Source organism: Propithecus coquereli, unplaced genomic scaffold (assembly GCF_000956105.1).
Source record: "Propithecus coquereli isolate 6110/MARCELLA unplaced genomic scaffold, Pcoq_1.0 Scaffold8, whole genome shotgun sequence".
In the NCBI taxonomy this organism is placed as follows: Eukaryota; Metazoa; Chordata; class Mammalia; order Primates; family Indriidae; genus Propithecus; species Propithecus coquereli.
In genome coordinates, this window is record NW_012154173.1 from 13,029,347 (window position 1) to 13,043,030 (window position 13,684).

The 13,684-nt window shown below is 40.5% G+C and overlaps 1 protein-coding gene across 4 annotated transcripts in view; it reads right to left on the minus strand.

Moving 5' to 3' along the window:
• The window catches only part of SULF1 (sulfatase 1), a 173,670-nt gene that overhangs the window by 29,661 nt on the left and 130,325 nt on the right, over nucleotides 1–13,684 (minus strand). For all 4 annotated transcript variants that reach the window (XM_012663175.1, XM_012663177.1, XM_012663176.1 and 1 more), the window contains 3 exons: nucleotides 12,359–12,487; nucleotides 12,022–12,078; nucleotides 10,765–10,894 (listed from right to left, as the gene is read on the minus strand). In XM_012663175.1, the coding sequence (XP_012518629.1) occupies nucleotides 10,765–10,894; nucleotides 12,022–12,078; nucleotides 12,359–12,487 (316 nt within the window). The remainder of the gene's footprint in view (nucleotides 1–10,764; nucleotides 10,895–12,021; nucleotides 12,079–12,358; nucleotides 12,488–13,684) is intronic.

The following is a 13,684-nucleotide window of genomic DNA, read 5'->3' on the forward strand; positions in this document are numbered from 1 at the left end:
GACAGAGATGAGTTTAATTGGAGCCCATCACAGGGTAAGTCAACCCTCATACACCCCAGACATCAGTAAACTTGTCAGGTTTTCTTTTGTGTCTTTTCTTATCTTTGTGCAAACACTGCACGCCCAGCAGAATATGGGCATGCTCCTAAGAGAGATGGAGTTCACCTTCCAAACAGACACACACGGGGTGTTTGCAGTGGGTTTTCCAGCTTGCACCTTCTACCAACCCTCCTGCAGATGCTGCAGGCTCACTTCTGAATAAATATGACACTACATCAAGGCTAAGTGTCCTCAATGCCTTTTGAGTATCAAGCTGGCTGAAATAATAGCTCTTCACCCTGGGGGTCATTTCATGGACTCTTCCATGTCTTACTTAAAGACCTAATAGCTTCTTTTACATTTTATTTTCCTCATTCTCCTCCCTAAGAAATTAATTTAGGAGGCAGGAAGAATATTGGCCTTAATTTTAAGTTGACCACGGTTGTTACGACAAGCTAAAATATAGTATTATCAAACTTTTATCTTCTTTTTCTTTCCTTATAGGAGTATCACTTATGTACTATTATTTATTGATACTTTTCTTTAAATGGATGCATTTCTAAACTATAGTCAACACAATGATATGTGCACTGTAAAAGCATGTGTTTGCTGTGCCACTTACATATTTTTGAATATATTAAAATAATTAATAATCATTGAATAAAAGATGTCCTTTCGCGCACTATTTAAAATGGTCTTATATCCCCCCATTGTACCCATATCATACTTTCGATGACATCTTGATTGCAGTGTCCTAATGCAAGGCAAACTTTGGCCAAGGGTCCCAGATGGCATTGTCGGCAGACAAATGTCACTCATGTACAAAATGGTATTCTACCATTCATAATGAACCCAGAAGCAGAGTCATGGTTTGTTTTCTCTTAAGGAAGTTGCATGTTGAACAGCAGCTGCTTTTGGGCTTCTACTATATATTTCCCAAATCCCAGATACACAGGGTTCATTCTTTGATTTTACTTTAGCCCCCTACGTTCTTGGTGCTACTGAATTTGGTTATTTCAAGCCATATCAGGTTACGACCTTCTTTTGCGGTTTGGCTAGAAGGTGTTGAATGTTTAACATCTTAATCCAGAGAAGTAGAAGCTCAAGAGACAAAGCAACTAATTACAGTCATCCCTTAGCATCCCTGGGGGATTGGTTCCAGGACACCCCGCAGATACCAAAATCCACAGATGCTCAAGTCCTTGATATAAAATGGTGTAGTATTTGCATATAACCTGCATACATCCTCCTGCATACTTTAAATTATCTCTGGATTACTTATAATACCTAGTGCAATGTAAATGCTATGTAAATAGTATTATACAGTACTGTTTAGGGAATAATGATAAGAAAAAAATGTTCATGTTCAGTACAGATGAAACCATCCTTTTTTTTCCGAATATTTTCAAACCACAGTGGGTTGGATCCACGAATGTAGAACCCATGGATATGGGTATGTAAGTACTGTTGGCCACTGTACTTACAAAGCCACAGAAAGGCAACATGACCAAGAACAGTCTAAGCACTAAGTTAGGGATGACTTAACCAAAAAAATGTGAAATCAACTCAATTAGGCATAGGGAGTTAGGTCAGATGAGTGGTTCTCAAACTTGGCTGGACGTTAGGATTTTTAGAAGATCTCAAGATGATTCTAATGTGCAGTTGGGGTTAAGAGCCACTGCTTTACATTAGAAACTGCTTACTGGACCTCTTTGCAGTGGATCCCATGGGGAAGGCGGAAGGGATATATTTAGGTCTAAGTAGCTCAGCTGCGTGGGTCTTTGAGATGAACGTATGTATTCGTGTGACTGTTGTGTGCAAAGGAAGCTGCATCTAGAAATGTACTGATGGCACCAGGTCAGAAAATGACTCCAGTTGAACAGATGAATACTACCAGCACATCTACCCTTGCAGGACTATGTGCTCTATTTAGGTGTAACCAGTTTTTCCCGCTCTCTCTCCACAGTGAATTGAGAAGCGACAGAACTTAGATTTAGCTGAAAACTGCATGTGGCCTGTTTCATGGTTCTGTCATTTAATGTGGACACCAGTCATTTCCAGGCCTGGGTTTGTGGCACTCACAGATGCGTCCAATTAGCTTGAGGAGATGCCATGAAATTCTCAAAAACGTTCTCAGAAACTGATAGACAACTCCATTAGGATATAATTATATGCCATACAGAATTCTTGCTGGTGAAAATTGTCATCAAAATAAATAGCTTTTCATAGCTCCAAAAAGTTTCGGAATTAGTGATGCTTGAGTGTCTACTTATACCTGTATCTGCCTTAAATTCAAATGGCTTAAGACTTATCTATCTACCTGGGTAATCTTTACTTCTAGCATTTAAAAATTAAGAGTTGACTATTTAATGCCTCTAGTAGGAAAAGAATCAGCCAGCGGAATCACAAGCCACAGCCAAGTGGAAGCTTAAGTGCTCTATTTTCTACCAGACAGAAAAACGTGGCTCATTTTATTCTTGAAAAATAGTGGCCTAGAGTCTTTCTGTGGTTCCACTTTATATCGACTTTAGTATAAATACTAATTTTTAAAGCACACGATTATAGTGAAAACCTTCTGTAGTTTTATAATCACAATGCATTAAAAAATTTCTGCTAGTTTTATTTGTTTCTTTTTGGCCTGGAAGAGCTGAGGGTACAAGTAGATTCCTGAAGAACGCAAAGATGTAGGCAGAAGTTTTAGTGACTTAGCCTATTTAGAATCCTAGCTGAATCTTCCCATTAGTCAAATTCCTTGTTGATTTCTATGGGATAGTGATGAAGGGAAAGGGTGATTCCGTCCTGAAGAGTTGAATTTAACCACACTGGATGACTGGCACTGTCCTTGGTACTGATGATGTACCATTCAAAATCAAATACACATACATACATATATCCGTACACGCTACATTTACACATATATCTACGCACATACTTGGATAAAGCAAGAGCTGCTAACAAAAATGTTACTTATTTTCTCTACCACGGACCCTTTAAAAGTCATAGACCCTATTAGATAAAGTAATTAGCTGGAGGCTTTGAAAATCTTCTTAGTGGCAAGCATACTAGGATTTTAATGAAATGTAATTACCGCACACTGCCACAGTCATTTTAGAGCTCGATATCATGACAATTTTTATGACTGTGCAATAAAATCTTGAAATAGCTGCAACTAAAAGAGTGATCTTATCACACTTAGAGAGTTTATAGAAGGAGGCAAAGAAAGAGAATTTTTTAAAAGAATGGCTCTGAAACTTACGCGGCAAGCTGTTTAAATGATCGAAATAATAAGAGGAGATGATTTTGCACTGCAGAAGAGTTTTGGGAATCAGATGGAAGCCTGAGCTCAGGTGAGGCCCCTGCTAACAGGGCACAGAGTCAGCCTCAGAGATGAGCTTTGCTCAACACGTGCCCTTGCAGAAATACAGCTGTGACATTGTCTTGCTTTTATCTACGCAATATCCGTGAATTACCAAATCCAGTTGTCTCCATGTTCACTACCACTCGCTCCTTCTGTAAATTCTTTTCCTGCTTTCTGGGACTACATCGTCTCAGCTTTCCTCCTGCCTCTCCGACTTAACAGTCTGTGCCAATAATTGGGCACACATTCATTCCACAAATATCTCTGCACACCTACTGTGGGCGAGGCGCTAGATAAAACTATTAAAATAATTTCTTAAGTTGTTACTGTTTCCTTTTAGCTTTTCCAACAACACTGGATGCTGGAATTAAGGGCAAGGACCATGTCTCATATTCCTATTGTGCCCAGAAGTTAGCTCAGCACAGAATCACTCCGTTAGGTAATTATGTGTTGGTGTTTTTGATTGGTTATATCTGCCTGTGTGTAAAGGTATGAGAAGGCTGGCTATTTTGGTACAAGGATATGTGTGTGCAGCTAGTTTGGTGGAATTAAATCTAATGAGAAATATGTCAAGTGCCTTTCAAACAATTCTGTTTATCTTCATCTTTACCACCATCATTGCCATCAGCTATTGAACTCTTACTTGATACCAGATATGGTCTAGCTCTCTTTAAGAATTTATTAATTTAATCTTCACAACAACCTAAAGTGCTGCCACCAGCCATTTATTGGAAAAGGACTTTGTAGGAGTGACTATTACCTATATTCTGCCTTGGACTTGGAGGTGGTATTTTATATCCATATTGGTGTGGCTTAAAGTAAATGTCTACACTGTGAAGCTAGAAAAGCCTGTATTTGAATATCAGCTTTACCACGTCACTATGTGGTCCTGAGCAAGTTGGCTATGTCATTTCAGCCTTTGCAGGGTCATGAGCATTAGAGATGATACACAGGAAGAACTCAGCACATAGTAGGTGCTCAACAAAGGCAGCTGTTATTATTATTATTATACACATACACATACACATGGCTTATTACTTAAAGGATTTGATCTAATGTAAACTTGATGAGAGTAGCCATTTTTAATGAAGATAAGTATTGGGTAGATGTCTGAAGACCTCAGTTTTAATTTTCTTTTGCTGGTAACTCTATGGCCTTGAGCAAATTGCAGAATCTCTTTGTTTTGCCAGATTCCACATCTGGTAAAATGTTAATAATATCTGCTCCTCCTCTCCTCAAGGATATGTCATAAAAACAAATTTTGAGTGTTTTGGAATTCTGAGATGTACTATATGAATCCAAAGAAATACTATTATAATTGACCTTTAAAAATGCTTATCCAATCCCTGGGCAAGTTAATATTTCCTGGTGGTAAATTGTATATAATAATTATTATTTTAGTGGGGGAAACAGAGGCTTTGAGTCTCTCAGTTTGAACTTAGACTTGCTGTGTGACTTTGATCAAGCTATTTTCCAATCTGAGCTCCATTCAGTCTCTTCGTGTTTAAAATGAGCATAAGATCTATCTCATAGAATAGTTCTTTGTATAAAATGCCTGGCACACGGTAGATGATCGTAGAACTCTGGTTACTTCTCCTTCTGAAGTAACTACTAGGTAATCATTATAATTTCCTACATTTTGCATTGTGTATATTTCTCAGATTGGTTAAGGCTGTTCTCTGTTCTTTTTTATGCCTATTTTTGCCCATTTTTGTGAGTAATAAAAAAAAAATGGGCAACAGCTTTTTCAACTTTTACACTGCAATGGAAGCTTAATTTTATATACACACACTAGTTAGTACTCTGTTATCATATGTCTCATTATATGAATTTGGTCATAACGCAGGTCAAATCACATTCTCTGAAATATAACAATTGTACAGTAATTTTCTGATAACCTGAATATCCTTTATGCCAACACTAACATCATAAAAAACAGCTATCTGCATGTGGACATGTTTAAAATTTCTATCTCAACATTGGAGAATATAAAAAAGACCTTATAAACATTCTTGTCCAAACTGCTACTTGGCTCATGCCACTGGCAAATTTTCTCTCTCACAAATGTGAAATAGAGGTACTTGTGCCGAGGAGATTCATCTCCTGTTTTCTTTGAGATGGGGTGAGATGGGAGAGGGGGAGCGGAAGTAAAAAGGAAGAAGCAGGAGAGAGAGAAACATTTCCTCCTTTAGATTTTAACCTGGATAATCATTTGTAAGAGTTGATGTTGGAATGCTGGAAGAAGTATGGTTCTTGCTATTCAGTTTCTTGCAATGAAATTGATGAACTGACCTTGGCTAACAATCTATAGCCAGCATTTGTTGAGTGCTTGCTATGTGCCAGGCTCTGTCCTGGGTGCTTGACACATTAAGCTCATATAATCTTCATAGCAACCCTGTGAGCCAGATACTCTTAATATCATAATGCCCATTTTATAGATGAAGAAACTGAGGCAGAGTTAGGTTAAGTATTTTGCCCATAGTCAAATACCGAGAAAGCAGTGGACCCAGGATGTAATCCCAAGGCACCTTAACCAGGACGCTGTCAAAAAGGAGAATGGTTTAGGGCAGGTGCGAGTCTTCAGGTGGGCCCCGGCTGAGGGGACAGCGTTAGGGAAGGCAGAGGCAATAACTTCCATGCGGGTGAGAAAGTGGGATAAGCATGTGATGTTTAAGAGACAGAGGAGGTGACCTGACCAGGGTGGGCTGTTAAAAGGCTGTAGGAAAAAAGATACAGTATAAATTAAACAGAATGGTGCCATATTATCCATTTTAGGAGTCCTCACGTTTGTTTCTAACTTGTTGGGAGCGAATGCACAGAAGTGAAAGATCTAAGTAGATGCAGAAGTGTTCAGACACGTCCTTCAGCGCAGGTTGAAGAGGTAAGGGAGCAAGGAGTAAAGGCTGGGGGTCCACAGTGGGCCCAGGTACAGATGAGAATTCAGTGGGACGATGGCACAGAGGGCTCAGTTCTTCTGGATGAACCTCTGAGATCAAGAAAGCCAGAAGGTGATGTCTATGAGCCATGCTGCCATTTTAACCAGAGTTCAGGGAGTTTCTGAAAACAGGCTGTCTGTTTTTTTTAAAAACTACAATTCTAGCCAGATCTTACAGGTAAATGTCTTATTATTCATGCTCTGCAGCTGGTCACAAAGGGCAAGAGGGATATATGGTCAGAAGGATAAGTTTTGGATAAGAACATAGATCCTGGAGCTAAACCAATTTACACTCAAAAAGCTACATTCTAATTTCCTTTGTAACATTTTAATACCATGAGCTTGCTGGATGCTGGGGTCCTTACAGAATTCCAAACAAATCTTTGATTTTATATTTGATACAATAGTAGAAAGGCAAACTAAATTGTAAAGATGCTGGAATTCAACGACTCATCAAAGGGACATGGAATTTGTCTTACAAAAACAAAATGAGCTGCCTTTTCCCTCCTAAATGCCAGAGAATACATAAAGTGTACTTCAAAACTGCATGCCCAGGGAATTTCTCTTTTATGTAATCCTATCTAAGGAGTCAGTATGTACACCTAGAAGAAGAAGAAGAAAAAACCAACATAGTAGTGCTCACTTGACATTTGTAGTTCTCAATCTTGGCTGCTCATGGGAGTCACCCAGGAGTTGAAAAACACACTGATACCTGGATCTCAGCCCCAGAGGTTCTGATTTAATTTGACTGGAATGGGACTTGAACATCAGCATTTCTAGAGCTACCCATGTGATTCTAATGTGTCATTAGCGTCTAGAACGATTGTGAGTGGGAGTTGCCATTCATAGTTACGAAGGGAAAACCTACTATCTTGCAATTTTGCAGTGGTAGCATGTCACAGGGAAGAAAGCACTCAATGTGAAGTGAAGAGATGTAGGTTTTGGCTTTGGGTTTGTAGCTTAAGTTTCCTGGACTGAAATTTCATTATCAGGAAAATAATATCATTCAGCTAGATTTCTAAGACTCCTTCCAACTTTGACATTTTATGATTTTAGGCCTGTGGTTCTTAACTCTGTTAAAAAAAAAAAAACACAGATTCTTTGGCCTCACCTCCATACATTTTAGCCTCATTGGGCTGGGGCAAGGCTGTGCATCAGGAATTTTAAATGCTCCCCAGGTGATTCTCATATGTAGCCAGAATTGAGCATCACTGTTCTACGTTCTCTGTTGAACTAAAGTATTTTAAGACAGAAGTTGAGATTCGCACATGGGCATGTGTGTGATTTTGTGTGTGTGCACATGTGTGATTGTGTGTGTGTGGGGAGAGTGTGTCTGTATATAAATATGTTCAGGGCCATAACGCCTAGCTCAGAGAGTGGTGGGAACTCACATTCCGTCTCATATTAATTCAGGAACGTGAAAGTAATGCAAACATATATGTCCATGTTGTCCTGATCAGTCCCCGCTGGTGGTTGTGTTCACATAGTCAAGAAGTGATGCCAAGTCTCCGGAATTCCAGCCCATTTTAATTCCCTGTTGGCTTCACAGGAATGAAAACAACAGGTAAGAAGGCCTGGAAGAAATAACACCACCCAATATTCACACACTGGAGAAAGGTCATCTCAGTCTCCCATAGCACTTTCCATATATAATATCACTTAATCTTCACAAGGGTTAGATTAATTTTCTCCATTTTAGAGTTAGAAAACTTGAGACTCAGGAGAAATTAAGTGACTTATTCAAGAGAGCACAACTAGAAAGTGGTGGCTACCAATATTCTAACCCAAACCTTTTGACCTCAAATTCCTCTTTCCTGTATATACTCTACTCCACACATCCACGTTGCCAAATAAACTCAATCAAACAATCCTTAGGTGACCAGGCATGAAGGTGTGGTAGGAGGGCTGGGGGCCGGGGGGACAAATACCATCTCTTTGTGGATTAGGAATGGAGAGAGTGGGCTAATAGTGCTAATTTTTTCCTCTACACCCCATGGAGGGTCAAACTTAGGATTGCATTGTCTTAGAATGAAGGCAGTTAGCCTAGGTAGGAGGAAGAGAAGCAGGGGACAGACCAGCTGTGAAGCTACTGTCAAGAGAGCACATTCCAAGCAGGTCAGTTCTAGCCTCAGATGTCACCTCGATCATGAACAGTGTAGTGTCATTATTCTGGATTTTTTGTCTTCCTTTTTTTTAAGTCAGTGATACTGCCACCAAAAAGATAGTCTTCAAAGTAGACAGAAAGAAACAGCAAAAGCCAAGAGATAAAGATTCCATAGAACACAAAAGAGCTAGCAGGTGTTCTTGAAGCTGTCAGATTCTTAAGCTCTGTGGTCTGAGCACCACCAGGCATCACAGCAGTGAGCTACAACAGTGCTTCTCACTCTTTCGGGAGCACCTGAGTTACCTGTAGGACCTACTGAAACAGATTGCTGGGCTTCACCTGTAGGGGTTCTGATTCAGTAGGTCTGGGGCGATGCAGGTATTTCTAAAAGAGATCGCTGTTTACGTTCTCATATATCCGTGTGATGGAATTGAAGTTCAGACTGATTCACGTACAAATAAAGCAGCAGAGAAACATTCCAGGGAGCCAGATATAAAAGCATCTCATGGCAGCAAAACAGGTTTAGAAAAATATAAAAAAGCAAAATTAAGTCTTTAACAGTTAGCATTCAGCACATAAGTGAAAAGCTTGTGCCAAAGTACCACAATCTAGTTTATGCTACATTTGCCCTCTAGGACATACATGAAAATTCAGAGCAAGCCATATGGAAAGGTTGCATACTGAAAGGAGGGGAGTGTACCTTACTCCCAAAAGGTTACAATGCTCACCACTTCAAGGGCTAACATAGTAACAAGATCACCAATTTGCGTGAGATAGATTTAACACTGAGCATTTCCAACTCCTGAATAAAAGTAAATTAGCCTATTGAGGCTGGCTCAGGAAAATCATCTTAGAGCTACAAAACAATTCTGAGGTTTTATTCATAATAACACTTAGAGCTTCCATAAGAAAGATTTGAGAACTTCAAATCAAAATATAATGAATAGGTCTAAGCTTCTCCACTAAACACTCGAAAATTAAAACTTATGAGAATGCCATGAAGGCTTGGTTTTATCCCTTCCTTCAACAGCTCTCCCTCCCCACCCTCTTGCATTTCAAAGGGATCTTGTGTACAAAAAAATCATGAAGAAATACAGAGTATAAGGATCAAGTTGTTTATTAAGAATGACTATTCAATAAGCTAGATGCCAAATAAGAATATAATGAGTGAGGCCATTTTAATAATAACTGGGCTACTCATTTCATCAGTCTGATATCTTGCACTGGTGTTGGCTAACTGTGTGGATATTTAGAGGTCTGATAAGTTAAAACACTCACAAAAGATTTGAACTCTTCACCTAGTTATTGTAACTTACCTTGGAACCAGCAGCAAGTGGCTTGAGTGTTGGAGTCAGACAACTCCTGTTTGGACATTTGGGGGTCCTGCTTGGACCCCAGCTTTGCTAATTGCCAGCTGCTCCTTTGTAAAATGGGGGTGCCAATGTCTACCCCTCTTGACAAATGTGCAGATTAAATTGAATGAATACATACAAAATCCTGTGTACCACGCCTTACACTAGACAAATGCTCAATAAATGTTAGGTTTTTTTTCACTTTCTTCTGATCTTGTTCTAAGCTGCAGAAATTCATTTCCTCTCTTGTCATGACACAGCATTTTCTTTCAGCTAGTATAGATTTCAATCAAGTGCTTAGGGTCATCAGCGTTCATATGTATGTTCTCACTTTCCTTAAAAGCGGTATTTACTCATCCTACAGTATTTCTTTTGTTCTTATTGATGATAGTTCGGGGTAGCCCTGGATTCCATAGTAAGATTTCTGTTAATGAAGAGGATTCATTCTAATGGAATATTTGATGTCAGAACCTTTGTGAGCAGAGGCAGAAACAATAAACAAACAGAATACGGTTTCCCTTTTCATTCTCCAATCTTGGTCATAGATTCTGTCCTCTACTCTGGGGTAGATGACGTCTGACTTTATCCTAGGGTGGGACGACCTCCCCATGTCTCTCGGGATGGTTTACTGCCTAGAGGCCATGTCTTGACTAAGTAGCCTCTTGACTACTCTTTCATGACCAGTTAGCAGAAGCCCTAGGAACCTTCTCCTCAGAGGAAACCAGTGTCTTTTGGCATAGATCGCTCCCTGAGGCCCCCATATTTTTTTAACTGGAGGGAGCCCAAGTAGCGATGAGGAGGCCCAGCGTGGACGAGTCAGGCAATTCTGTCAGTGGAGAGGTGTCCCGGTGAGCTTGCCCTTGTGAGCACTAGGAAAAACTTATTTATACACAAATGTACATTGTATGTTGAAAATCTTCTAAATTAGAGATGGAAAAGCACATGAGTGGTGGTAAAGAAAACCTGTGTCACTCACCTGCCCAGGCTGCTCACAGGCTGTCTGGTACCTGGCCTGCTGGCACAGTTCTTTGACCCTCTCGTATTTGGGCAAGTGATTTGACTGTTGGATAGTCTTGCTGGATTCTTCCTTCTTGCGCAGAAATTTGCTTTGACAGAAAGGAAAAAGCTTCTTACACGAGAAGTGATCTGAATTACCAGCCCTGAGTCCTGCCTGTTCTCTTTTTCTTCCCTGTCACATGACTCCACATTCTTTCAACAACAAGAAATAGATGTTAAGGCTCTGTCTACAGGAGTCCAAGATTTGACGAGTCCTTTGTGAAAATTACAAACTGGGTACTATGAAGATGAGAGGTAAGGATAAGAAGAACCATTCCTGCCCCAAAGCATTAATTTCAAAACTCTGGGCATAAATGTTTCATTTTATATGCTCAAAGTTTTTTTTTTGTTAAAAAACATATCAATACTTTTCTCTCTCCCAATTTATGTATGGAGAAAAACAGGGCAATGAGCATTATGAATCAAAAGGGGAAATTCACACATGACGAAGGAAATAATTACAATGGCATAAATTTATGTATTTAAAAGTATGAAAGGCATACAGGAAAAGAAGTAGAAAGTAGGATGCCGGGCAAGCCTTGGTGGCTACTTAGAGATGAACTTGGGAAAGATGGTTGAGAAAGTTAAGTGACTGGTCTGATTAGGACCAACACTGAGAAATGCAACAGTAAATCCACGCCCATGTCAAGGCTTTGGTCCCATCGTATGATAATTCATTCCTTTTTGGAGGAGTTATTATCTAATTGATATATCATAGTTGTACATATTTTGGGGGTACATGTGATATTTTGATACATGTATATAATGTGTAACTATCAAATCAAGATGATTGGGAGATCCATTACCTCAAATATTTACCTTTTCCTTGTGTTGGCAACACTACAATTCTCTTCTTTTAGCTATTTTGAAATACACAACAAATTATTGTCAACTATAATTCCCCTATTGTACTATCAAATACTAAAACTTGTTCCTTCTATCTAACTGTATTTTTGTACCCATTAACCAGCTTGAGAATTTATTCTTTACAGTTCTGATGTAGCCATAATTACTCGGCTGGCCGGTGGAGAATAATTAGCAAACCATTCAATCTTGTGACTAGGCTTACGAAATCTGCATGCTTAGTAAACAAAAATAAGGAGGGGAAAAAATAACCAGCAGGGAGAGCTGCCCACTAGGACTGGTTCCCAGAATCACCCCAGGAACCAATAATTACCCTCTTTCCACTAGGAATGTATCACGCCAAATTCTGGCCTTCTTGTTCGTTCGAAACCTGAAAGCAAAATAATAATATTTACTGTTGGCATCTGGAAGTTTTTCCAAATGGATCTGGGCTAGCAGTTTATTTAAAGAAACACCTCTCACTTCCCACAGACCGTGCCTGCATCTCCATCAATATGCTATTCACAAACAGCCGAGAAATGCTCAGCTTGGGCTCAATCCTCGTGGGCAAAGCATATTTTGCCTCTATGTTTTTCAGTTGCTGGCTGGTCTGGCCGCTGGCCAGAGCTCAGTGTGTTTGGGGCTGGCTGAGAGCAGGAATAGTGACGCACCTGTTACCTGGCTTTTCCAGGTCCAGAAGTTTGAGGACAGACTTGCCATCCACATCAGGAGGGGTGTCGAGCCCAGCGATATCCAGGATCGTAGGGGCCAAGTCGATGTTGAGAACGATCTGTGGCACTCTGCAAAGGGACAGACGGTTACGACCCAGACCCAACACCTGTGGAAGGTGGCATTCAGGGCTGCTTTTTCCACAGCAGTGACTCACTGGCCTTCAACTCCTCTCATGCCCTCATCTGGTCCCCTAGGGATGGTGGTTGCACTTGGTCGGCGTGGGCGAGTCGTCAGTAGCAACAGCACCGAGCAGGATTAATGTACTCTTCCAGGGGTCAGGCTGGAGAGATGCCCTGCACCCCTGTGCTCTGACCACACTGCCAGATGAGACGTGGCCTGATACATGGTTTTTGTGGCACATATACCAATAGTCGATAACGCCTCTGTTGAACTAGGGCTTTAAAATCAATATTCTAAAAAAGGACATACAGTTTTTAGAGTTGAATTTAACCAATGCTACCCAGTCCTTCAAACATAAAGCCCTCTCACTATAGATCTGACAATTCCCAGGGTGTTTGTAACGATCTCGAGAAAGATAATAACATTCTTCAGAGAAACCCTTCCCACCCATCACCCTCTCCCCAGGGTTAGTGTGATGCAGGGGTAGATGAAGCCTAAGGATGAGATTCAGAAGATCTGGGTTCTGGGCCCCAGGGCTGCCACTTCCAGAAACAGGGACTCAGACAGGCACCGATGCTGTCTGTTCAGCTGCTTCATCAAGGGTCTAGGTTGGATGCTCTTGAAGGGCCATTCCAGCCTCTGAATTCTGCTTCCACCTTTTTCTTTTACTCTTTCCATAATTCTTTCATGTACCCAATCTCATTTTTTTTTTTTTTTTAGAGATGGGGTCTTGCTCTGTTACCTGGGCTAGAGTGCAGTGGTGTGATCATAGCTCACTGCAACATCGAACTCCTGGGCTCAAGTGATCTTCCCACCTCAGCCTCCTGAGTAGCTGGGATGACAGGCACATGCCACCATGGCTGACTAATTTTTATTTCATTTTTTAAAGATGGGATCTCACTATATTGCCCAGGCTGGTCTTGAACTCCAAGCCTTAAGTGATCCTCCTGCCTCAGCCTCCTGAGTGGCTAGGACTATAGGTGTGAGCCACTGTGCCTGACTTCACAATTTCATTTTACACAAAACATTCTGATATGACTGGCAAGGCACATGAGACTCACTGTATGATAGGAAAATAGAGATGCAAAGCGACGCAGTGAACTGCTCAAGGTGACAGAAATAAAACTCTAGTCCTTTAGGTCTCT